The following is a 24,876-nucleotide window of genomic DNA, read 5'->3' on the forward strand; positions in this document are numbered from 1 at the left end:
TTTTTTAGTCATTTTTACACGATTTAAAAATTAATTCCCCCGTCGCAATCACAAAACAAATTGACGCCTTCACAGCTCGACTTACGCTCTCCGATCGCCAACCAGTCCGAAATTTCGTCGCACCTAAAGTTTTAAATTATTTGCCGTTTCACTGAAGTACCGTCTTAATATTTCATACCGTTATACAATGTCAATTCACCCATGCTTCTCTGCCACACACAAAAATACCAGATCTGAAGAGACTTCACACACCTGAGTTTCCAGGAGGTATTAGTATGTATACTTAATCAAACAATTTACCGAATTATAATCTCAACATTGTGGGGCGCGGAAAAACCTGGGAAAATTGGTATGCGTAAGGCCACCCTGACTATGTGCCGCAGAAAATTCGCTCGTAAAATCATCGCCTTAATGCTCTGGCGTTCATCTTAAGTTTTGCGTCGTAACTGCTTACAAACAATATATTGAATATTTTATAGTCGCTGAAACTCTGCGAACGACATCGTAAAATATTATATTTTCTGTACCGCCTCTCTCATTTTATAGTGTTGCTGCAGGATAAAGTTACTTAATGAAACGTAATTTTAGCTAAAGATTCACGCTATATGGGGATTGCAATACCGAATGAAAATGTCAATACCGGTTTTTCGGTATTTCTTATTGAATACCGGTATTAATACCGGTATTTCTTAAACATTAAAAAACAGAAGTAGCTGCTTATCAATAAAAATATAGCTATTAAAATCTTTTAAAAATATTATTTTATAGCAAAAACCTACATACCTACATTTATTATGTTGACATTTAAAAATATGTATTGATCATAATTGTAGAACTAGTGATTTTTTTACAAATAATTTGAATATATTGATAATTTTAACAAAACCCCTCAAAAGTTCATCAAGTGCAAATGAGTCCGGCTGCAGAAAAAGTTTCTTAAATTCAACGCTTGTACAGTTCATCAATAATAATTATAAGTATAATAATTGAAAGTTTTTATCACGGATGTTTTCTATTTTGAAATTATATGATAATTCATCGCAACAATTACTTATATAAATATATTTGATGAAAATTGTTTTATTATTTTTTCACCTCTTTTGGATTTACTCAATATATTTGCATTTTAGCAGCACATAACTTATAATTCATTTTCAAAAACGTAAACGAGTGTGCTTTCTTAATACCGAAAATTCCGGTATTTTGGATTTTTGAAACTGGTATTTCAGTATTGATAAATACTGCAATACCGGTTTTGAAATACCGGTATTGCAATCCCTATCGCTATAGTATTATTATAATTTTCCTGCTTCTTTGTATTACTTGCGCGCAATTTATGGGCTCAATCTTTTTGGAGCGATTACAAAATCTGGAAATAAGATGTGAAGTTAATTATTAATGGCTCGGTTAAGATTATTTTATTTTTGAAATATTTTTCAAAACGAAACGTTGTTAATTTTATTAGCCGGCTCTCACATTTGTCGGGATCTACTTCGGCGGTGAATAGGTGATGCAGATGAAAGATGGTCATGGTTGTTCGTGGTGATGTAGAAGCGAGAGTTTATTTACGGTTAGATAAGTACAAGGGTACAATCGGTACATTATAATAAATACAATGACAATGTGAAACTTACGCGGGCAGTAGCTAAAACTAGATAAGTTCAGCCATATGCATTCTTTGGACGCGTCAAAAGATATAGATTTATTGTGATACCAACTCAATTTGTCTCAGCATATTGATCGGCGATATTAAATATATTACCGGAATTACAAATTCTTTAATTGGTATGCATTTCCGTAGTGTCAAATTATAGTACAATAGTTATTTCCGCAATATTTATAGTCAGCTATTCGGATGTCCATTGACGCAAATGTCAGTAAGTAGCTGACTCCGATTAATATACCTAGTTATTTCCTAAATTATAATGAGTAGATATTATTTTGATGTATAAATAGCGAATAATAATTCATCGGAAATGTCACACGAATCTAAATTCTCGGCCTGTTAGAATCTCACTCTCTATATTGCTTCACACAACATATTATCATCCTACCGAGATCGGACCTCGGAACTATATCAAAAGTATTGTAACATAACTACTTTAAGTTACTATTGTATATATGTACATCTTCGACTTCTTCATCATCATCCTCAACACCATGACCCAGGGGTCGGCAGAAGCGGCTGTTTGCATAGACGTTTGCGGCTCTTCAGACAAAAACTCCAATTTCACCTCATCTCAAGCAGCCTTATAACTTTATCAGTTTATGAGATAGAGCCGTCGAACAAACTTAGCTCGTACGTCTTCTCAAAATAAATGTCAATGAACTTAACTTGACACCGTTCGACACAGATGTTATTTCACTCCAGATGCAGTTAATAGATTTAAAAAGCAAGGAACTGTGGAGCAACAAATTCGCAGATCTGACCAGCCGCTTGGAAGAACTCGACAGAGAGAAATCCAATTTTATTTCTCTGCACAAGTCGACAGCTATAAAGCAACTGCATAAAATAGAAATAACAATGTTTTATAAATGGAATAGTTGGCCTGAAACATTTTTGATCATCATTGAAACAACTAGCTTTTGGTATTCTCACGATCTTTGGCTCTAGATAATATATATGCGAACAAACATTCTCATCTATAAACAAAATAAAAAATAAACTTAGAAGCAGAATATCGGATGAAAATTTAAAATCATGTATTTAATTAAAAATAAGTAGCTGTTTGCCAGATATAGTAAAGCTATCAAAAGCGATGCATTCTACGCCGTTCTAATTATTTTTTTTTATACAAAAATCTTGAACATTTCCCCCCTAAAAATCCATAATATACATAATATTTATATTACATATATGTGGCTCTCTGGTACCTTTGTTATCCTGTTTCCTTGACAATTTGGCTCTTTTCACTTAGCAAACTGCCGAACCCTGCCATGACCTAAAACACGTCGACGACTCCCACAGATTCGATGCAAATAAATTAATGTGACTTTCTTCTTTTGTTTCAGTGGAGTGCTTTCAGGATGCCGTGCACATCACCGCCATCCTCGGCGAGAGTGTTGTGTTCAACTGCCACGTGGAGTTCCCCGGCGACCACCCCGTCCCCTACGTGTTGCAGTGGGAGAAGAAGGTAGGCGACACGGTACGCAAGAGAAGCCACCACCCCATACTTAAGCCTGTTACCGTCTAGCTGCCTTAATTTTTTTGCCCCCCTTCTTTCTGTTTAGCGGGGCGGACTCCCGGTGACGCGGCCCTGGGGCTGAGCCCGCGACAGAGTGACGACTGTGTAATGTATCGAGGGCCGTCGGTCTAAGCAAAAATACTACATTATCGCAATATGCCAATCAAATGTCATCGTATTTATTGTCAAACGCTCATCTATCTCAAGTAAAGCGATTTTTCTAAACTTTCCAACAAGCACTTAGAAACTTATCCAGTGGATATTACGCTAAGTTACCCTTTGGTCTTTACAGTACGCTGTACTCTTTTCACAATATAATTAATAATCATATGCATTGTGATGTAATAACAGACAACACTAGGTACTCGTAATATAAAATTAACCTGGATTATTGATTTTCAGTTATCCAATTTGGAGAAATTTTTTGAAAAAAATTGTAACTATCTCTTATACTCTTAAAGCATGTCCAGGTGACAGCGAGAGTGCATGTGGACAGATCAATAAAGTCACCTGTACCTTCGCCGCGCACGAGAAGTGACTCGTGGCGATTTCATGTGGATGGTTCAATGAGGTCACATGTACATGGAATGCGCGCGAGTCAAATCGCGCCATCTGGACAAGGCCTTACAATCTAAACAATAGTTTTTAAATTTGGTTAAAATATAAAAAAAAAAATTCTCTTCTTCTTCTTCGACTATGTCTGATCCTAATAGGATCATATGGGCCTCCACAGAGTGGAGGTTTGTATTAACAGATTTTTTTTAACGAGAAATGTATGTCACCCACTTGCTCAACCTATTAGGTCCATACTCTGGACTCGTACACAAATTGAAAAATAATATATGTATTTGTGAGACCAAGGATTCGAACCCACGACGCTATAAGCCGACGCTTAAGCCGCGCGGCCAACGTGGGTTACAATGATTCACTAAGTAAATATTTGTATGCAAAACAAATTAAAATACCTATGTTTTTTTCAACTAATAATACGCATACGGTAAAATGTATTTTCTCTGTTGCTGTAACGTAACCATCATGAATTTAGTGAAAATAGTCGACTAATTATTAGTAACCAAAGTCTACGTTACGTAATATCGTTACTAAAAGCTTATTCTTTTGGCATATTGTGATAGTGCACTATTTGTTTCTACGCTATGTATCGACGGTGATTGCATAAGAGGTACCCATGATGAGAGAAGGTTTTAACTAAAAGTTTCACATTAAAAAGCAAACCCAGATTCATATTGACGTAATATATGATTCTACGGTTTGAACGTTGACGTGGTATTCCAATAAAAAATGTTATATTTTGTCACAGCTTCTGAATCATAAAACCTTAGCACATCTTCAAATTAATAAATTGAACCATTTAAATAACTTATAATTATCGCTGTATAATTTCCAATTAATGTGAATCATTTAATATATATATATATATATATATATATATTGAGTGATTGACTAGTCACCAGATCATTGAAATGAATGTCACAAGTGAATTTTATTAATAATTTAACTAAATGTATTGAAACCTCCATCATCATTGATACCTTTGTGCAAGTACATGAGTTTATCTGCAATGTTAACTCATGAATCACCTGCTGTAAGACATCTTGGACTTGGATGCAAACATCTGTGAAAACTATTGATATATTTACTTACAATTCTTCATTAAATTCAACCATAAAATAAGTGAACTCAGATTTTGGTAAAAGGTTATTATGCAAAATCAATAATATTTATAATTCCACGTAAAGAATATTGTCATAAATTATTTCGTATTTTTTAACGGCTCCAAAATGATGGGACCGAATTTTCAATAAATAAATGCCACGGCTTGGAAGGTGTAAATATAAATACACGTCATGATTTTGATAATAATTAATTAATCAATACTCGCATAAACTTTTACTTGAAGTTTTACTGTTTTTTTTTCTGTTTTTATCATATTCTTACAATTTTTCATATCGTTGACAACCTGCCGCCATAAAAGCGAATGAATGAATGATTAAAAACACATTTTTTAATATATTTAAAGTGTTTAATTGTTAAGTAAATATTTAGTTTCATTAATATATACTCAATAGGTACTAAGTATATTAATTATATAAAATTCACAACATATATTTTTTTCACCATGTCCGATCCTCAGAAGATCATATGGGCGTCCACAAAGTGGAGGTTGTATAAACAGATTTTTTTTCTAAAAATGGATATTAACCATTAATTTGCTGAACCTATTAGGTCAAACACACACTGAAAAAAAAACATGTGCACTTGCCAGACCCGTGATTTGAACCCTGGATCCATGACATTATAAGCCGACGCAGAATCGCTCAGCCATTGTGAGCGTTAAATAGTTTTTTTATTCGACAGTTATTTTCATACCATTATCAACACTAAATTTTACTAAGTTTGTTTATCAAAAGTTTTCACAGATGTCCTACACAGAGCTGTAAATCAGCGAAAGTTGACTACAAGTTAAACAACGTTGTATTGATATAACTAAATGTATTGATATAACCAATGGTTATATTTAATTTTTACTAAGTATCGTTAACTATTATTGAATATTAATTAGGTACCTAAATGTTGAATGCCTTATTCTTTCACCACAGCGAAACGGCCGAACACAACGTGCCTTAAGAGAGCACCAGACCTCAATCATGATGATTTCAATACGCATGTCTGATATACCTAACCGCGGCACGACTTCTGTATTGTGAACGACACGTCATTGTGGCGAACTACATATCTAAAAATCCCACCCGCTCTTTTACGTACATCTATAGTCCCCGTCCCCCGCTTACTAACTTACACAATATACACAGCGCTCTGACGTGCCGGTTGATATATAGAAGTCGCGCTGTATTCTGACTTGGTGGTACTAACGCTAAATTAGTGATAGGTACGTGTAAAACAACGTATATTCTTTTTTATACGTTCCCATTTAAAAAAAAATCATAGTCAATCGTCGTATCCATTGTAAGGAAAAAAATCGGTGTGTGTACTTATGTACGCGCGTTAGAAGTTATACTTCTTTGGCGTAACAAAACAAAAACAAAACTTGTGATAACCTTGATTCCTCGACTAACTATTAATTATCTTGTTAAATTACACACTCAAGAAAAAAGGCCACTTATTGAAGCGCCGTTGGTTTATTTCTATACACTTTATTTTATAATACTAAATTATGTAATTTATTTTTAAAGTAACAACTGTCACTAAGTAATTGTATTGTATAAGGAATTGCAAATGGCCGACAATAATACATTCGTTGCCTAGGCAACGGAACAATTCTACTATCAAACTTTCATTTGTATACAGCTGACTGATTCGCAGCTAACTTCATACTGTCGCGCACTTTCTTAACGGTGTGCGCGCGCAGTTCTCAATTTCACTCTACCAAACGCCACAAAAGAAGTATAACTTCAAAAATATATCACTATAATTTAATTGAACTGTGATTATTGCCTTATTTTTTTAACTTCTAGTAAAATGAATACGAATGAAATATAATAATTTATTATTTATAATTTTGTGTACATATAATATGATAATCTACTTCTGGATCTTACTGCAGGTGAAAACGATGCATCCCAAGTCGTCAGTTTTCAATGCATTTAATACTCAGTATTTTCACTGTTCACCGTATTAAAATCTTACGACCGAGTTTTATCACTTGGAATATCCTTTTCAATATAGACAACCTGATGGCAAACTTTTTTTGATGAAACAGCTTTCAATAATATATGTATATTATATTGTATAAAGGTTGGAATATCTAGTTACTTATTGCAAGTCCAAATATAGCTGTTTTATAACTTAACACAACATTTATGTGTGTGCTGTTTGGATTTCGCCTCACACGAATAAACTTAATTCAGTGAATATTTCAATACCTGCTAAATTACTGTTAAAATCATCACTAATTTTCCGTACGTACACCAATAATGACAACAATCATCCCTATACCCTATCCACATCTAGGCTTATCAACTACCAACTTACACCCCATTACGAGCGTCGTCACGTTCATTGTCAATACATTAAAACAATATCTTGCAAATGCTAATCTCGCTTTGTTTGAAACGGCTGTAAACGTACGGTTGTTCCGGAACGGTTCGGTTGGCTTTTATGACTAATCGTGTCTCTCGTTCTGCAGTTTATTGGCCACTTTTTATGGCTAACGTGAGATCGCCGACTCGGAAAGAAATAATGAAGGTTTTCTTTCCTTTTTCGCGTTCCGAGAAGAGGGCATTCGAAACGCTGTTATTCGAGTTTATACGGTTTCATCGGACACAATCGCACAGGTTACTGTTTCATTTTGCATTATTAAAAAGATACTTTAAAATATATGGAAAGAAATTTCATTTTTAATAACATAATTGTAAGTATAAAATGACTTAAACAAAGACTTAAAAAGACAAAAAACAATATTGATCTCCGTTTAAGGATATTATACTACCTTGATTATTTGCAGCCTGAAAAATAACCGATAAAATTGTTAATCACTTTTATTTTTCAATTTTAAGCTTTAAGCGTCTGAACTAAAGTCGTTTTTCCACATGTATAGTTATATTCAAGAACAAACCAATTCACCAATGGAATCCTGATACTGTACACGTTATATGTCTGATATCAGATATTTTATAAAAAGAAAATTCAAGACGTATCTTAAAGAACTTAAAATAATTAATTCTTTTGAAAGGTCCGTAAAGGCGGCTAGAGTTAACTTCGCTAGTTACTATTTGGCAGTTTTTTTAGATCACTTGAAGTAGAACGCGCACGTCGTTTAAAACTGTAAATTTAATGAAATAGAAAATCCGTGACGTCGGCTAGTAATAAAAGTAATACCTACTTTGATTTAAAATACAAAAGCCGATCGCCAATAGTAGCTGAATTTGGAAAACGCTTCAGAGAGTGTTAAACGCCATTAGTTAAAATATGTCGCAAATAAGTATGACGCCTTTCGCATAGTGGTCTATGCGCATGGGCGCGATACCCGAGAGATGTTCGATTCCTGTCTTACTTTTTTCAAAAAGATTTTTTGTTTTGGTTATTTTTAGTGTTTTCAAAACTTAATTATGTACGTTAAATAGGAAATCGTTTAACTTATTTATGTGTAACTCTAGAACATTTCTTTTTTAAGGCAAAGCGCACAAAAAATCTAGTACAGGTATGGGCTCCCAGATGGTTCTGATCAAGAACACAATTATTATGAACACAAGAGTGACAGGCACATATTTTCGGAATATTTTTTTAAGCTTAAAGCTCTTTCACCGTATGAAACACAAGCGTATAAGAAAAGATCAATCAAAATAAGAATTCACTAAAATCGTCCCAATTTGGTTTATGTGTACATAAATCCGAACCGACCTAATTATTTCAGTATTATATGACAACGTCATTTCATCAAAATGCGATTAACATGTTATGTATTGACAAAAAACGTTATGGCATTTTTTTTAATACCCCTAACACATTCAGTTATCCGTTTATATATATTAATATACAAACAGAATACAGATGATACAACATTTAGCACCAATTTTCTTGTATATAATCATTGATTCATAAAAGTATCATAATGTTTTTCATGTCGAGCACTTCCCAATCGGCTTACGAACACCAATTTGTCGATCGACTTGTCTTATGAAATTATTACATATATTTATATTATATAATATTTTTCTTACACCCTTTTCTAGTGGCTCTCGATTACTCTACTAATTGATCTTTAATATCTGAAAACAATATTTACTTATGAATGAAATTTACTTTTATAATTTTCAATTTATTTGTATTCGAATGTTTTAGAGACGAATTCAAATAATCATAATGAATGAAATCTACTGACAAAATTAGTAAAATTACTAATTTAAATCCATAGAAAAAACAAAATAGCATAATGTCGCACCATGAGTACTTTAGTATACCAAAAGTATTGTTTTGAGATACCATCGTTTTACTTAAAAATCAATTTCTTACTGTAAGTTTGCGGTAAGTTTAAGAACTTCGTATGAGCTTAATACTTTAGTATATCAAATAAAAATCATACACTAATACACCAAAAATATGCATTACATTGATGCACTAAGTACCTACCATAGTATATCTTAATGATATAGTAAAGCAGTCAACTTCTTAAAATATTTTGAAATACTTTTGTGAAATAACTCAGTTACAACGCATTTCACATTTTGTTCGAGTTACTACGTTAAAGCAATAAATAAAGCAAAAAAATGTGAATAAAACTACATTATTAACCAAAAAATTATAATTTTTTACTTAATACACTAAAGTAGGTACTGATGGATAACTGTGGCGTCTTTATAGTAGAAAATAAACCGAATTTTACAATTAGGCACTTATCAATATGAATTATCTACATTAAAATTTTAGATCAATATTTTGCATATAACATGTTACGTAGTAGGGAGGACGTTCTGACATATTCTAATGTACATTAGATATCTTAGACTTCAGAACCAATTACCTTTCTTACTATACTTTCATATAATTGTGAAACCCTTCTTAGACATTGTATTTTTTATTCGTATTAAAAATTTAAACATATTTTTGTCTTCACGTTATTTTTCCTTTGTCCCAATTCGTATCGAGAGCCACTAGGCGTGATTTTTTTCATTCCACCATACCAATCCTAAAAAATCTTCCGTTCACAAAATTTTTGAAGGCACAACATTGTCCGTGCGCCGGTCGTCTGTCTGTTACTCTCTTCCTGTGGCACGCTTTGGCCCCCGAGCTTTTTGGCACTAAACTTTTTCAGGCCCTTTGTCATTCGGGCTTAAAAGCTTCCGTGGCCAGAGCGCGGCTGTATTTGTAGTATTGTTATGAAAAGCTAAACACCGTTGAATGTTTACACAAAGCCATTCATTTAAGTAATATTTTTATTTATATTAAATTTCTCTTATCATATAAATTCAGACAATAACAATATAAATGAATTGCTTGAAAATCTACGCAGTATATTTACATATAAATACATGTGGAGTGTAATATTAATTTTACTGGCACCTCAAATAAGACGTAGTTACCTAATATTTATATATATTTTAAGCTGTTATATCTAGAATATAATATCAGCTACATAATAATATTTTATAATTTTATCAACATACTTGCAGTTTTTATCAATAACTAATTTAATTTAAATGAATTTTCTTGATGATAGATTATTATTATTATATCATTATAAAGTCTCAATTATTAAATTTTTGTTCTTTTCCATTTGATTCGTTATTTTGCTAGATGGGTTCTTCTCATTGCTTTATAAAGTTTCCCAAACCCATAGTAACTATATGCTTACTCACGTTTACGTGTGATATTCGTGAGTATTCATAGTATACAACACTGTCAAAATACAAATCTCTGGTTACAAAAATGATTGAAATGGAAAAATACAAAACTTAAATGAATTAGGGGGGGACATGCTCGTCGAAGGTCAAAATTGAGTTTTTATTGTATTTTCAAACCATGATCCTGGACACTGCTTAAATGTTGTAGATAATCTATTTATATAATTGTGAAGCTTTATTATCCTTTAGAGTTATTTTAAACATTTTATAACTGCATAAAGTATTTTTGTTACATAAAATAGTATTCTTTTAAACCTCTCGCTCTAATGTTTTAGAATATGGTCATATTTCGGTACATAACTGTGCAGTGGTGTTAAGATTTTTTACATTTATTAATTTTTAAACGCATTTATAAAACCATTTCCCAAATTTGACAAGAATTAGGCATCAAATGTTTAAAATAACTATAAAGGATAATAAGGCTTCAAAATTATATAAATAGATTATCTACAACGTTTACGGAGTGTCCAGGATCATGGTTTGAAAATACAATAAATACTCAATTTTGACCTACGACGAGCACGTGGGCCGTTAAGCTTTCTGTCCTAATTTTTTAATGGTATTATTAGAATTTTACTTAATTACAAATAAGTTATTGTTGTATCTACTAATCGAATTGAAAAACAGTATATTATCATTTAAAGGATTTAGCTTTTCATGAGCTTGCATGATTATTTAATAATACATTAGTATAATCTATAAAAGTAGCATTATATTTAAACAATATATAATTTACTCGTAATAAACTGTGATCCTCTTCAAAATTTATAGTATTTATTAGTTTAAACAAAATTATTTAATCAAGTATCGTTGAATCTATATTAATATAGTATGTTAACAATTTTCGTATGAACCTCAGCTTTCCTAAGTGTTATTTACATGGGCAAATCTAATGCATTATAAGTAAGTAAATGTTGTCCCTACTTACGTATTGAAAATTGATAACTTAAGAGCTCGTAAATGACCGTTTCCATTGCAAGTTATTAGATATATATATTTTAGAAACTTTTGGCATACCTTATGTTATTTGTTATTTTTATTTAGTACACAATATTTTAATGATTACTTTTATTGCACTCTTATATTTGCAATACCTTTCTTCACAAATCTTTCGCATAGCACTCTGTCCTAATAATTAATTATTGTATTGGCCAGCACAAAACACTAACAACAGATTATAATTTATGATTATAAATATTGGAATAGGGCATGTAATTAATAAATAGTTAACGTTTATCAATTTATATAAACAAAATTGTGTATTAAAATATACTAGTAAGCATTCGATACAAGCTTGGATCACAGATAGAATTTTAATTAATAGTTTAAGTGCATGACTAGGTATCTATTCTTATTTTTATTACTGTTGCATGTTCTTCTCTAAAGCACAAAACATCTGTATTAAAGACATACACGATTAAAACGACATATCAATCAACCAAGAGAATATATTTTGCTACACAAAATATTGCATTAACTAACAGGACATATTTTTTTTTTACTATATGTACATAAATATATTTAATTCATTTTTGACTGAAAAAATACAGAAATATATTCTCTTGGATCCAGTTAAACTATACAATAATATAAATTTATTGTTATTTACAGCGTTGGGAGAATTTTTTTTTTCAATCCAAACGAGAGAATGATAGATAATCTGTATTAACTTACTTAATTTAAGGTTTTAAAATTACATGACTTCTTTATAACTTGTTTACAACTCTTTATCATTAATGTTTATTATTGTTAAGTGTTTCATTCTCTCGTTCGGGTAAAAATCATAAAATATAAGTAGAGTTTAGTTACTGTCTTATAATTGCTACGTATTTACAATAAATGTATCCTTATGTGTTGTGAATATTCATTATTAGCATGGCTGTATGAAAACAGGTTTACCGAGGACGGTATCCCGACGTTGAGTTGAAAAGCGACGCCTGCGGAGATGTGGTACAGTGAGCGACGCAGGCGGAGTCATTTTTCGACGCTCTAAGAAAACTCACTCAGTTAATACACTAGCAGGAGTGCACGGAGTAAAACCAATTGCATCTATTCATTATTCGCCAGCTCGTTCGTGCGCTTTCCATTCCGATAGCTTAAAGCTCAATTGAGTTAGCGAAGCTTAAATGAAAAGTTCATACCGTCGTTTTAGAAATGCCAACTCACTTTGCATATTATAAAGCATGCAATTCAATTCAAAGTTTCCTTCGTTTCGGAATGTGAGGAAAATAAAACAATTTCCTGTAATATATACTGACGAATGAATCTATTAAGTCAATCTCAGAAATATTTTATAACATTCTTCAGTTAATAACAATTATATTAGTATTCCTTCATAACCACAATCTTTTCTTTGTATTTTATATATTTACATATTCATAATATTGAATTGATATAATTAAATTCCCTTTCACTATTATAATATCAAACAATTATAGTTTTATTTAATTTGCCAATTATCGCGAAACTTTTAAATATGCAATACGTGGTGCATAAATTTACCACAAAATTGTATTTTACTACAATGAAATACATATTGAACATTTACACAAATAACTACACCTGCTATAAATGAGACATACTGCCCGCTTCCGAAACGGTGAAACGCGGGCTCGAATCCCGCATGTGGCAAATTCATATATTATTTGAATCTGTTTGTATATATGATTCTAGAACCAAATTAACGTAAATACATATTTTAATTTGAACTAGATTTTGTATAATTGCATTTAAATCGTTTTTTAGTAAACCAGCACATCTATTCTATATACAAGACTGCTTTTGGCCGATACACCACCTATATAGGGCGGGTTTGAATCGAAGTATTAGCGCTTATTGTAATAATTACAATAAGTTAGCCGTCTAAACAGTCAAAACTGTCTATCTCGCTCTAAAATTTACCACAGCCAAAAGAGATACTGTTAAAACATAGCACTTATTGTAATTGTTAGAATAAGCGCTAATATTTCGATACAAATCTACCCTAGATAGCTGCCGTAGCGACCGAAAGCAATATTATGTATAGAATAGATGCGCTGGTTTCGGTTTTATACATTCACCGATACTGTGCACATTCATATGTTCTGGAAAACACAAATCAGTTCGCTAGAAACGATTCAAATGGAATAGTACAAAATCTAAATCAAGTATTCACAGTTAATGGTAATAATTTTATATGACTCTTCTTCAATACCTAAATTCTATTAAATAATTATCTACTTATTCATTTTAATAAATATATTCGTGGAGACATTATGTTAGTTATGGAATTAATGGCGTATCGATTATTAAACAAATGCAATGCTGAGTGAGTTTCTATTACAAAACCTTAAAAAATAAGTGCTTTAGAGCTTTAAGTATATTGAATAAAAACGGCCGAGCTTTGGCGTTCATTTCCACACCTCTGCAGGTAAAAATTGATTCTTATAAAATATGTAATGACCACTGGCCAGGGAATTGACCGTGAAGATAATGTGATTGTCCTTGAAAAAATTCAAACACTATTGATCGTGTGATGAAGTACTTTCTGAAGTTTTCTTATTTATTATTAATGATTATATTTTCTAATGCAATGTGAATTTCTGCAAATCTATATACAAGACTATGATTAGTTTATATTTTACCACGTTTTTATTAGCTCGTATTCTTGTTTTTCCGGTGGTTGTTTATCCAGTACAAATCTTGCAATCGATTTTAACTAACTTTCCGACTAGCTAGACATTTGAAACTGGAAATAGAATATATCAGAACACAATGCCAATGCATTCTTTTAATACTTTTAGCCATCTTTAAGTAGAATTGAATTCATTTTCAGTTAATTCTGTTTTGTATGAAAAGTTATTTCGGAAGAAATCCGTAAAAAGTAAAATACTATTATTGGTTGCTAAGGGGATGGTCCTAGTAACTAAATTATTAATATTTACGTGTGTTACTATGGAAATCAATATGAAATATAAAAATGATATTTCAGTATTTCTATCAAGTACAATAAATTTTTTTTATTAATACATAGAATTGTCAAGTTTATATGATTCAACAGAAAATTTTAAAACGTGGTATATAAAAAGTTATTTTTATCTTGTAATTATTTCAAATACAGAATTAGATTTAAATTATTTTATAATGACTTTGAATTACTTTAATTAATTAATATAAATAATTTTAACTTCTTCTTTTTACACAACTATGCTCGAGATTAAATTTTATTTTCATTTCATTTATTATGAACAAGCGTCGCGTCGTATTAACATATTTAAGAAATTTAGATTTTTATAAAACTGCCAAACAAACAATCCTCATAAATCCTCGTTACATATATCGTTGATTATAGCAGTCTATGTGTCCATTTCAAGGAAAGTTTGGACATGTGTATAAACATATGCGGGGCTTTCGCGCACTACCAATCCGCGATGTGATCAAAAGAACGACGCAGCTGCGGGGAATTTATTACCCTCAACCATGCCGTCGACCAGCATTCCATTTGATCGCAATATGGATTGTTCCACATGCGAAACTTCCTTATACTTTTCGCCTAATAGCCACATTTTCGAACCGTCCTGTAAATATATACCTAGACTGCTATATTATACGATATAATATATAGTTGCGCGTAGTCATCTTAATGGCGGAGGGTCTAAGCATTAAAAACATTTGACATGTAAATCAGCAACTCCCCCGTTGAAAATACGTCATTACTGAGAATTGTTTATTTGACGGTTACAATGAAATTAGATTTTCTGAAACATGTTAATATGACACTAATTCATAATTACGCCCACGATGACCGAGCAGCTTACGCGTCGGCTTATAATGTCGTGGGTCCCAGGTTCGAATCCTGGGTCTGGCATATACACATATTGTTTTTCAATTTGTGGACCTAATAGCTTGAGCAAGTGGCTAACATCTATTTATCGTAAAAACAAAAAATCTTTTAATACAAACGGTCGAGGCCGATATGCTCGTATTAGGATCGGACATGGATAAAAGAAAAGAAAAAAATCCATAAGAAATCAATTAAATTTAATATCTCGCGATATTTTAGTGTACAATGACCTTAAATTATATTATTATTATGCTAATACCTAATTCGTGTATTTTCATACACTGTATTATGTGGATATTGCCACATATAATATTGTACTATAACTTAATTTATAATACATTTTTCAAACACGAATAACCAGTTAAAACAAACCGTGTCGAAAGTAACTAAGTATTAGTCAATCGATATCTTTCAAGAAGAAACAGGAAGCTTTTATATAATTTGATTGTAAGTATATAGTTGCAACTTAATACTTACAAAACATAATTTTTCCACTGAAGAAAAGCATTTTTCCAGTCGTAAATGCAGTGTTAAAGTGACTTTGATTCTCTGTGTGCCTTGGTAAAATTGATTTATTTACAGTGAAATTACAGGCAATAGGCTTCCGTTTCACATTAGTATGTTATATCAATTAATCACCATTATTTTCAGTCAGGCTTTATAAAAATTGCAAAATCGCGTGCCGGCAACAGGAAATACCCGAGAAAATCTTGATTGTTTTGCTACGTACTAATTGTTGTGGAATTTTAACAGAATACCGAGAGCATAAATTATTTCCATCGTATGAAACATTCGTTGGATGTCTTATTAAAAAAAATCGATTAAATAAACAGTGAAACAAGCCATATCGACTTCTTAATCCGCAAACCTTGTAACTGCAATTTTGACCAAAAAATAAAATTTTGATGGCATGTTTTCTATGCTCATACTATATATTTTTTAATTCTTAACTATAAATAAATGCATTATTGTTCTTCACACAAAACAGCCGCTGGTACCAATATCCGATATCATAAATTTAACCGCTCTTTATATAATTATAAAAGAGAAGCTAAAATAGTGTATTAATTCGTAGTGCAGCTTATTTGTGGAATTGTAAAATTCCGTTCGATAGTTAAATTATTATGTTTTTTCTCCTTCCTGAACAATTTGCTCAAGTGAAGTTAACCGGTTTGTGGATTAAACAGTCGATATATCAATATTACAAAAATAACCTAACTATTTCATTTAAAAAAAAATGAAAGAATATTAATTCAGGAATCTGGTATTCTGCCACTCAGTGACGATTTTCCGTAAAGCAAGAGCTGGTCACTTCATCAGAAAGTTCCAACAGTTTTCATACACATTATCAATATTAAATCAAATCGTTGAAACGTAATTATCCGTTTAATTTAACACTCAATTTCGGTTTGTCACTAAGTCGAAATATTGAATTAATGGGGCTTCTAAACATGTCAGCATATCGAGTCACTGCCACTGGTACTATCATTAAATCAACACATTTTCTTTCAAATTAGAGCTATGCATATAGAATTATAATATGTTTGCTTCATATACTTTTAAAATACTATTAACCGAAAAAATATTAGGCTTTATTTCACGATTTATTTTACGAAGTAATCTTTTCGCTTTAATTAATGTAGTAAATATTTCAATAAAGCTCAGGGAACTCAGAAACCTATTTATAAATCCACATTGCATTCTTTATTATAAAACATTTAGTCAAGTAGAAAACGTATATTTGGTAACTCGAAAGTGTAGAGCTTTGAGACAAACTTTGCTAAATTCGCTTCTGGAATACGTTTCAGAAACTCGACATACCAGCCGTAAAAGAAGGTTGATACTGAAGAGAAACATACGACTTCTTTTTCTATCCGGTATCAACGGCGTTTTACAGCTGGTGTATCCGTAACATTAGCGTGTTTTCTTCAGTTATAAGTTACGATCTTTTACTGTATTTCAAAAATTGGTTAATTACCAGTTTTTTATTAAATGCATATTGAGATATTTGAGCAAAATAACAATTTTACATTTTGAAATTATTGTATTTTTTGGTTATATTTTCGTCCTTGAATAAACTCCTACTAGCAGACTTTTAGAACGCTATGATTCTAAACAATCTAACGTAACCCCATAAATAACTCATATTCACCAAATTTCCTCACGTCTTTTGGATTAACTCACATCTATAATTTATTTTTGCAATATATTTTTGAATAAGAGGTACCATTTTTAATTTATTTGTAATTATTATGTAGTATTTTTTCTTATTTTGAGGGTCAACTTGCAAAGTTTTAGTGTTTGAGTTTTTCTTGTCAATCAACCTGTCGTCGTCTAAAACCTGGCCGTGATCGACCAGCACCATTTGCGATCGAAAAATTCCTAACTTGTACCGTTTCCGCGCTGGTGCACCCCTCACCCGCGCGTACACAGGGCGTGGAGACCCCGATCTACATTTGGTACGAGTCGTACCCGACGCACAGCGGCGAGGGCTACGAAGGCAGGGTGTCCAGGGTCGCGCACGACTCACCCTACGGCGCCGCCTCGCTCAACCTGACCGGCATCCGGGAGACGGACCAAGGCTGGTACGAGTGCAAGGTCGTGTTCCTCAACCGCTCCCCCAACTCGCACAAGAACGGGACCTGGTTCCACTTGGACGTGCACGCGCCTCCGAGATTCTCAGTCACGCCCGAGGATATCATTTATGTCAATTTGGGTAAGTCTATTTAATTATCTTACTACATCATCGACTATAATTATTATTACCAGCAAAATTCATCATATCAGAGTTTCTTTTTTTCGAGCATTTAATTATTGTTTTCTTATGAATGTAGGTACATTATATACATTAGGGCGTAAAGCTTCACACCCACGATGGCCGCGTGGCTTAAGCATTAGCTTATAACGTCGTGGGTCCCAGGTTCGAATCCTGGGTCTGGCAAGTACACATATTGTTTTTCCAATTTGTGTATGAGTCAGACTATGGACCTAATAAATTGAGCAAGTGGCTGACATCCATTTCTCGTAAACACAAAATCTGTTAATACAAACCTCCACTATGTGAACGCCCAAATTATATGATCTTATTAGGATCGGACATAGTCGGTATTTTTTACAGGTAAACTGTCAGCTGACACAAAAAGTACATAAAATCGTATATTATCCGTGAGATAATATATACTGAACTAGCATCAGAACATAACGTGGTCAAATACCGAGCCTGGTTAATTCATATGTGTTTTTCATGTCTGAATATAAGTTAAAAAGTTTCTTATTATGACAACTCTTTGGAGCCGCAATATTCTCCACTTAAAAGACAAGTGATAATAGTAAATTGCCTCAGTTACTTTATACGTTTAATAATATTAGTGCCTAAACTAGGTTTTATAAACCTCAATAACTAAATATAATTTTATCCCGCCTATTGTAAGTATATAATATATTTAATTAGTAAAAAAAATACTAATATTTCCTGGTCTTTTTAAATCACTTTTTTATTTAAAAATGCTTAAATATTCGCTCCTTAGTAGAAAATACCTATCGGGCATTCACAATGTGAAAATGATATTAACATATCTTGCACGGGGAATAATTCTGAGTCACTCTACCAATTCCACCAATTACGTACCTACCTTATCTGGGGAAATCAACGTGCATTTTTTTATCATGTCTTCGACGGGCTCTCTACATGATATGTATGGTAATGCAATGGTTATCATCATCATCAGCTTGTACACTGCTGATTGAAGGCCTCTCCAAGCTGATTCCACTCCTTTCGATTCTGTGCGTTACGTTGCCATGTATTTCCACAGAACTTAACCATTTCATCGAACCAGCGGCCTCTAGATCTACCTTGCGGACATTTTTTACCTCTTGGGATCCACTGTATGACTAGGTTTGTCCAGCGATTGGCCCTTCTTCAATCTATGTGTCTAGCCCATTTTCATTTGAGATTTTTAGCGAACTATATATTGTTACAGAATGTGTGATATTTGTTACAGAATACGTTTTTTTAAGTATAATATATTATATTACCGCCACGTAGATACACTGACTATTGATCACTCAGTGCGATGTTGAAGAACATAATATAATGTAATTTTATATTAAGAAACAATGAGTGTGTCTTGACCACCTCATTTCACCACAAATAACGTTCGATAATACACATTGAAGTGTATCCTTTGAAATTTTTAGAAAACTGATTTATAGCAAATTCTAGAAAAAAATCTCTTTTTCAAATGTTAAAAATAATCTTGTAAATTAATACATACGATAATGCTTATTGTTTCAATTTCATCATCATCAGCCGGGGTCAATCCACTGCTGGATGAAGGCCTCCCCAAGCTTTCTCCAACTCTCTCGGTCCTGTGTCGTTCGCTGCCACGTATTTCCGCCGAACTTTACCAGTTCATCAACCCAGCGGCTTTTAGGGCGACCCTGTGGCCGTTTCGTACCCCTTGGGTACCATTGGATGACGGCATTTGTCCAGCGGCCGTCCTTTCGGCGAGCAATGTGCCCCGCCCATCTCCATTTCAGCTGTTTGGCAACGTCTATTACATCGCGTACTCTTGTCTGCTTCCTAACCCATTCGTTTCTCTTGCGGTCCTTTCGCGTGATGCCCAACATGCACCTCTCCATGCCTCGCTGTGTGACTCTTAGCCTTTGGACATCTCTCGTGTTGAGGGTCCACGTCTCGCAGCCGTATGTGAGCACGGGTAGCACACATTGGTTGAACACCCTACGCTTAAGACATAATGGTAGGTCACTCTTGAAGACACTATTCAGACGTCCGAAAGCACTCCATCCCAGCTTTGTTCTTCGAGCAATTTCATCGTGCATGCTTCCGTCTATGAACACCTGCTGTCCGAGATAGACGTAGCTGCTGACTTGCTCGAGTTGGGTGCCAGAAATACAGATAATCGCAGGGTCCGAAAAACAGTTACTCATCACTTTTGTCTTTGAGACATTTATCTTTAGACCGACCGTTTGACTGACATCCGCGAGTTCTTGCATTCTACCTTGGAGGTCTTTCGGGTCCTGTGAGAGTACAACAATATCATCTGCAAAGCGCAGGTGACTGAGGTGCTCTCCATTAATTGGAACACCTTTTTCCTCCCATTGTTTCAATTTAACAAGTCAATTTTCCCGTAAATCTGATGTTGTCAATGATGCATAAATATTTTTTTATCAATTAATTGGCGTTTAAGTGGTATAACTCCAGATCATATAATATTTATATTATAGAAAAATATATATTCTTGAAAAAAAGTTGGACCAAGTGGAATTCGAACTTGCGACATTCATTTTCCGGGTGAGTGTTTTCGTCTCTAAGCTATCGATCCGTCTATTAGTCAAACTAATTGTTAATTATAACTACGTTTTAGCTTAAGTAATTAAAATTACACCAATCAGGAGGCAATCTGCTTTGTGATCAATTATATTACAATTTTAATTGTAACAGACGTCTTAATTAAACTAACATAAAATTATTTGTATTTTCGTCGTTCTTTTAATGAATATTGAAATTAATATTTTATTATTCAAATCAATGTTAAGTACATAGTATATAAAATGTAATTACATTGTTAAACCGTGTATATATTCAGTAGGTACTTCATGAATTTATAAAAATAATATACTGTATCTACTGTATTACTAGTATCACAAGATTCTTGTATAAGGAAACGTGTAAAGGTGTTTAGTCAGAAGTATGGTAAGTAGATGAAATATGGGCGATGATAAAAATGGAAACTTTGTTCGGCATCGCGACATTTCCGATCGATCCGGCAAACTTAAAACTTCGACAAGTTCCAAAAAGAACCCTCCGGCATTGCCTAGTTAAAAATTTACTAATCTTCCTGCATTTGTATTTCCGCCACGTTCTCGAACGCCCCACTCCAGGATCAATAGGAAAAGTCCCTTCCCACTGCACTGATGTATGGTTCCCGAGGGAGTCGTGAGACGTAGGGAAAGTGGGAGGGGACACCGCCTCCTCTCGGCCCCACGCTGGGCGCCACTACACTGTACACAGCCTTTACAATTGGCCTTTTACTGGAATCAAGCACTATTTTTTTTAAACGAAATGCCATATTTTATTCACCACTTATATTCAAAGCATACGAAGAATCGTGGCCATAAATTACGATGCCTAACTCTTCGAAAATGTTATGTTTTATCTAGAATATAGAAACACCGCAAAATACCACATAAAGAATCAAAATTAGAAGTATTCGCAATTCAACATTTAGTGTTATTTATGCATAACTCGAAATATCATGTTATTAAACATACATAATTGTGAAAACACTTGTGAGAGAATATATTATAACCAATAGAAAAAATCTTTTTTGTAAAAAGTAATACACCCTGCAGGAATCGAACCTGCATCTCTCGGGTTTCGCGCCCATGCACATATACCACTATGCTATATGCGCCATACTTAATTGCGACAAATTTTAATTTATGGCTCTTAATTTAATACTCTCTGAAGCGCCTTCCATATTTCGTTACTATTAGCGAACGGCTTTTGTATTTTAAATCAAAGTAGGTTTACTTTAATTACTTACCGACGTCACGGATCACTCCAAGATTTTTTATTGTAACTTACTTGATCTTGCTAATAATTTTTAATTAACTTTTTTTTTTATTCAACGAATAATTCACAAAAAAATAGTTAATTAACAATTATGTTATTATTTTTTCACTATGTATTAATACAACATTTGAAAAATATAATGGCTTATGTAACTAAAACATCGTAGTATCTTCAATAAATCTTAATATTACTATAATGGTTAGTTAAACTTTTGTTTTTGTAAATGTCATAACATGATATCAATATCTAGTACATTAATTAAACGTAATATGCCTAATTGACGACCTATTTCTTGAAGAGAAATTGATACAATACTTACGTATATTCATGATTGATTTTGAAATATAGCATTTAATCAGTGGAATCCAATTTTGTAGCGATATAATATTAATTATATTAAAACCGCAAATTAGTTATACATAGTATATTTCGATATATCAAATACATAGACTAACACCGGTATCAAGATTAACTTAAGTCCACTCTCAAGACTATACATATACTTTGTATGTTTCTGTCTTGCTCCTTTTCTCCTTTCTTCTCTGTTTATTCTTCTACTCACTCTATGGCTTATGTCGTTTTGAGGAGATTATTTCGCCCAAATAATATAATTATGTAATCGTCGACTTTCTCAGATTCGTAGGCTTTGATCACGAGGGATTAACTTATATGAGCTTTATTCGAAAACATGGATGTTGTTTTAGCTTGATTGACATTTAGTTTAATTTCTTTAGCAACCCCTTTGGGTGCAATAAATACTTGTAAGATAAAATGGATGAATGCAAATGCTGCGAAACAATATTAGCTTTTAAAAAATGTGATTAAACGTTGCTCTTAGCAAAAGCAACAAAACTGCTATTATCATACATATACCTCAATGACATATTAATATGGACGACGCATCTGGAAAGAAAAATGACACTCACTTTTTTGTCGGGTCTGCCGAATGGCATAATCAGTTCTAACGCCATTACAATAAAGGTGATATTGCTATAAATTCCCGATGCTTTGTGTCGGGTCTGCCGAATGGTTCGGTTCGAACGGGTTCGCTCAAATGATGATTGTCACCAGAAACACTGTTCTAACGCCATTACAATAAAGGTGATATTGCTATAAATTCCCGATGCGTGATGTCGCATAATGGAAATTGCGTGACGTCTACCTATACACGTGCGAATGTCGCTATGCGTAAATTTATTTGCTAACTACTGTATTGAGTGAGTCGTCCATTAATAATGTCATTGATATACCTACATAATTTTGAAAACACTTGAAAATATATTATGACGAATAGAAAAAATCCTTGTGAAAAAATTAAGACACCCCGCAGGAATCGAACCTGCATCTCACGGGTATCGCGCCCACGCACATAGACCACTATGCTAAAGGAGTCACACGTAATTGCGACAAATTTTAACTAATGGCTTTTAATTCTCACTGAAGCGCTTTCCAAATTGAGCTACTATTGGCGATCGGGTTCTCTAGGCACCACTTCAATCACTAACCGACGTCACGGATCACTCCAAGATTCTCTGTTGCAACCCACCTGAACTTGCCAATAATTATCCCAATTAACTACCTTTTCCATTCAGCGAATAATTCACAAGATTCAAGAATGTGACATTCTAACTACTGAACATGCATAATCTTGAAAAGACCTCCGAGAAAACATACTACAACCAATAGAAAAAACCCCCTTGAAAAACGCAAGACACCTCGCAGGAATCGAACCCGCATCTCTCGGGCATCGCGCCCATTGTACAAATTGTTTACTAAATATGGATACCATACAGACTGCTGATAACCATACGCTTTGGACTGCATTTCACATACTATTTGTATATATCATATTCTCGCACACCAAGTACTACACATACTACGAAATAGTAGCGAAGGGTGGAAGTAGGCTGTTAAGATCCGCCATACATATTGCACGTTAATCTTTGTTAGTTATACGTATTTGTTTTTATTGAACTAAGACTACAATTTTCAGATGGTATGTATTGGTTTGTTGTTAAAATTCAATCAAACCCTGCATAAACCAAACCATAATAGTTGAGGTATATTTTGGGCGATTCGACAAAATTGTACACAATTTTTCATTCATACTTGTTTTTTTTTTTTATTAAAAGTAGGTACATATTATTATTACACATCATATTGTTGGTTATTTTTTTTTTTAAATCATTAAGCCCTGGCTAAACCAAACTATATTTATTAATATTATTCTATCTATAACATATTCAAAGTTATGTATGATTTAATTGCGTAATTTTAGATATTTTATAGTGTAGACGAGTATTCTTTGACTACTATCTATTATGGCCTAATTTTCGCTGGGTTTAATTGAATTTTAAAAACTAACTAACACCATCTGTTAATAAAATTGTAGTCTTATTTCAATGAAAATATTTTTTTATGACTGACAATGTTTAGTGTGTACTATTTATGGCGGATCTTAACAGCTTACCTCCACCCTTCACCACTATAACGTAATTCACATTTCCAACAACTAGGTGTGCATTCCCTGCGCCTAGATAGAACACTTAAAACCACTAGCTCGATGCTCAACTATCTAACCCACAAGTGGTTACCGTAAGCACGTGGCAAGAAACCGAATGAAAATCGCAGAAACTTATTTATGCAATATGTTAAGTTGTCGAAATCTTTCATTCGATTTCATGGGACACCTGTATTGCAAATTTAATCTTCAACCCTTCGCCGTCCCTTCCACAATCGCACCCCTAAGGTCTATAACACCAAGCCATATTAGTGTTATCTTTGCTTACTAGAATATTATTCTGTCGCGGAGGCTCATAAAAGGCACGCACCCCCGGCGGGCTGGACGCGTGAATTTTTGAAAAGTCTGCATTGATGCATTGTTCCCCAGGG

The 24,876-nt window shown here is 33.1% G+C and overlaps 1 protein-coding gene across 1 annotated transcript in view; it reads left to right on the top strand.

Moving 5' to 3' along the window:
* The window catches only part of tutl (immunoglobulin superfamily member turtle), a 654,981-nt gene that overhangs the window by 581,289 nt on the left and 48,816 nt on the right, over positions 1-24,876 (top strand). Inside the window, exons 5-6 of the mRNA XM_085958137.1 lie at positions 3,013-3,146; positions 17,820-18,102. Of these exons, the coding sequence (XP_085814263.1) occupies positions 3,013-3,146; positions 17,820-18,102 (417 nt within the window). The remainder of the gene's footprint in view (positions 1-3,012; positions 3,147-17,819; positions 18,103-24,876) is intronic.

This window comes from Rhyacophila brunnea, unplaced genomic scaffold (genome assembly GCF_057557595.1).
Source record: "Rhyacophila brunnea isolate RB1 unplaced genomic scaffold, BYU_Rbru_1.0 scaffold_11, whole genome shotgun sequence".
Taxonomy (NCBI): Eukaryota; Metazoa; Arthropoda; class Insecta; order Trichoptera; family Rhyacophilidae; genus Rhyacophila; species Rhyacophila brunnea.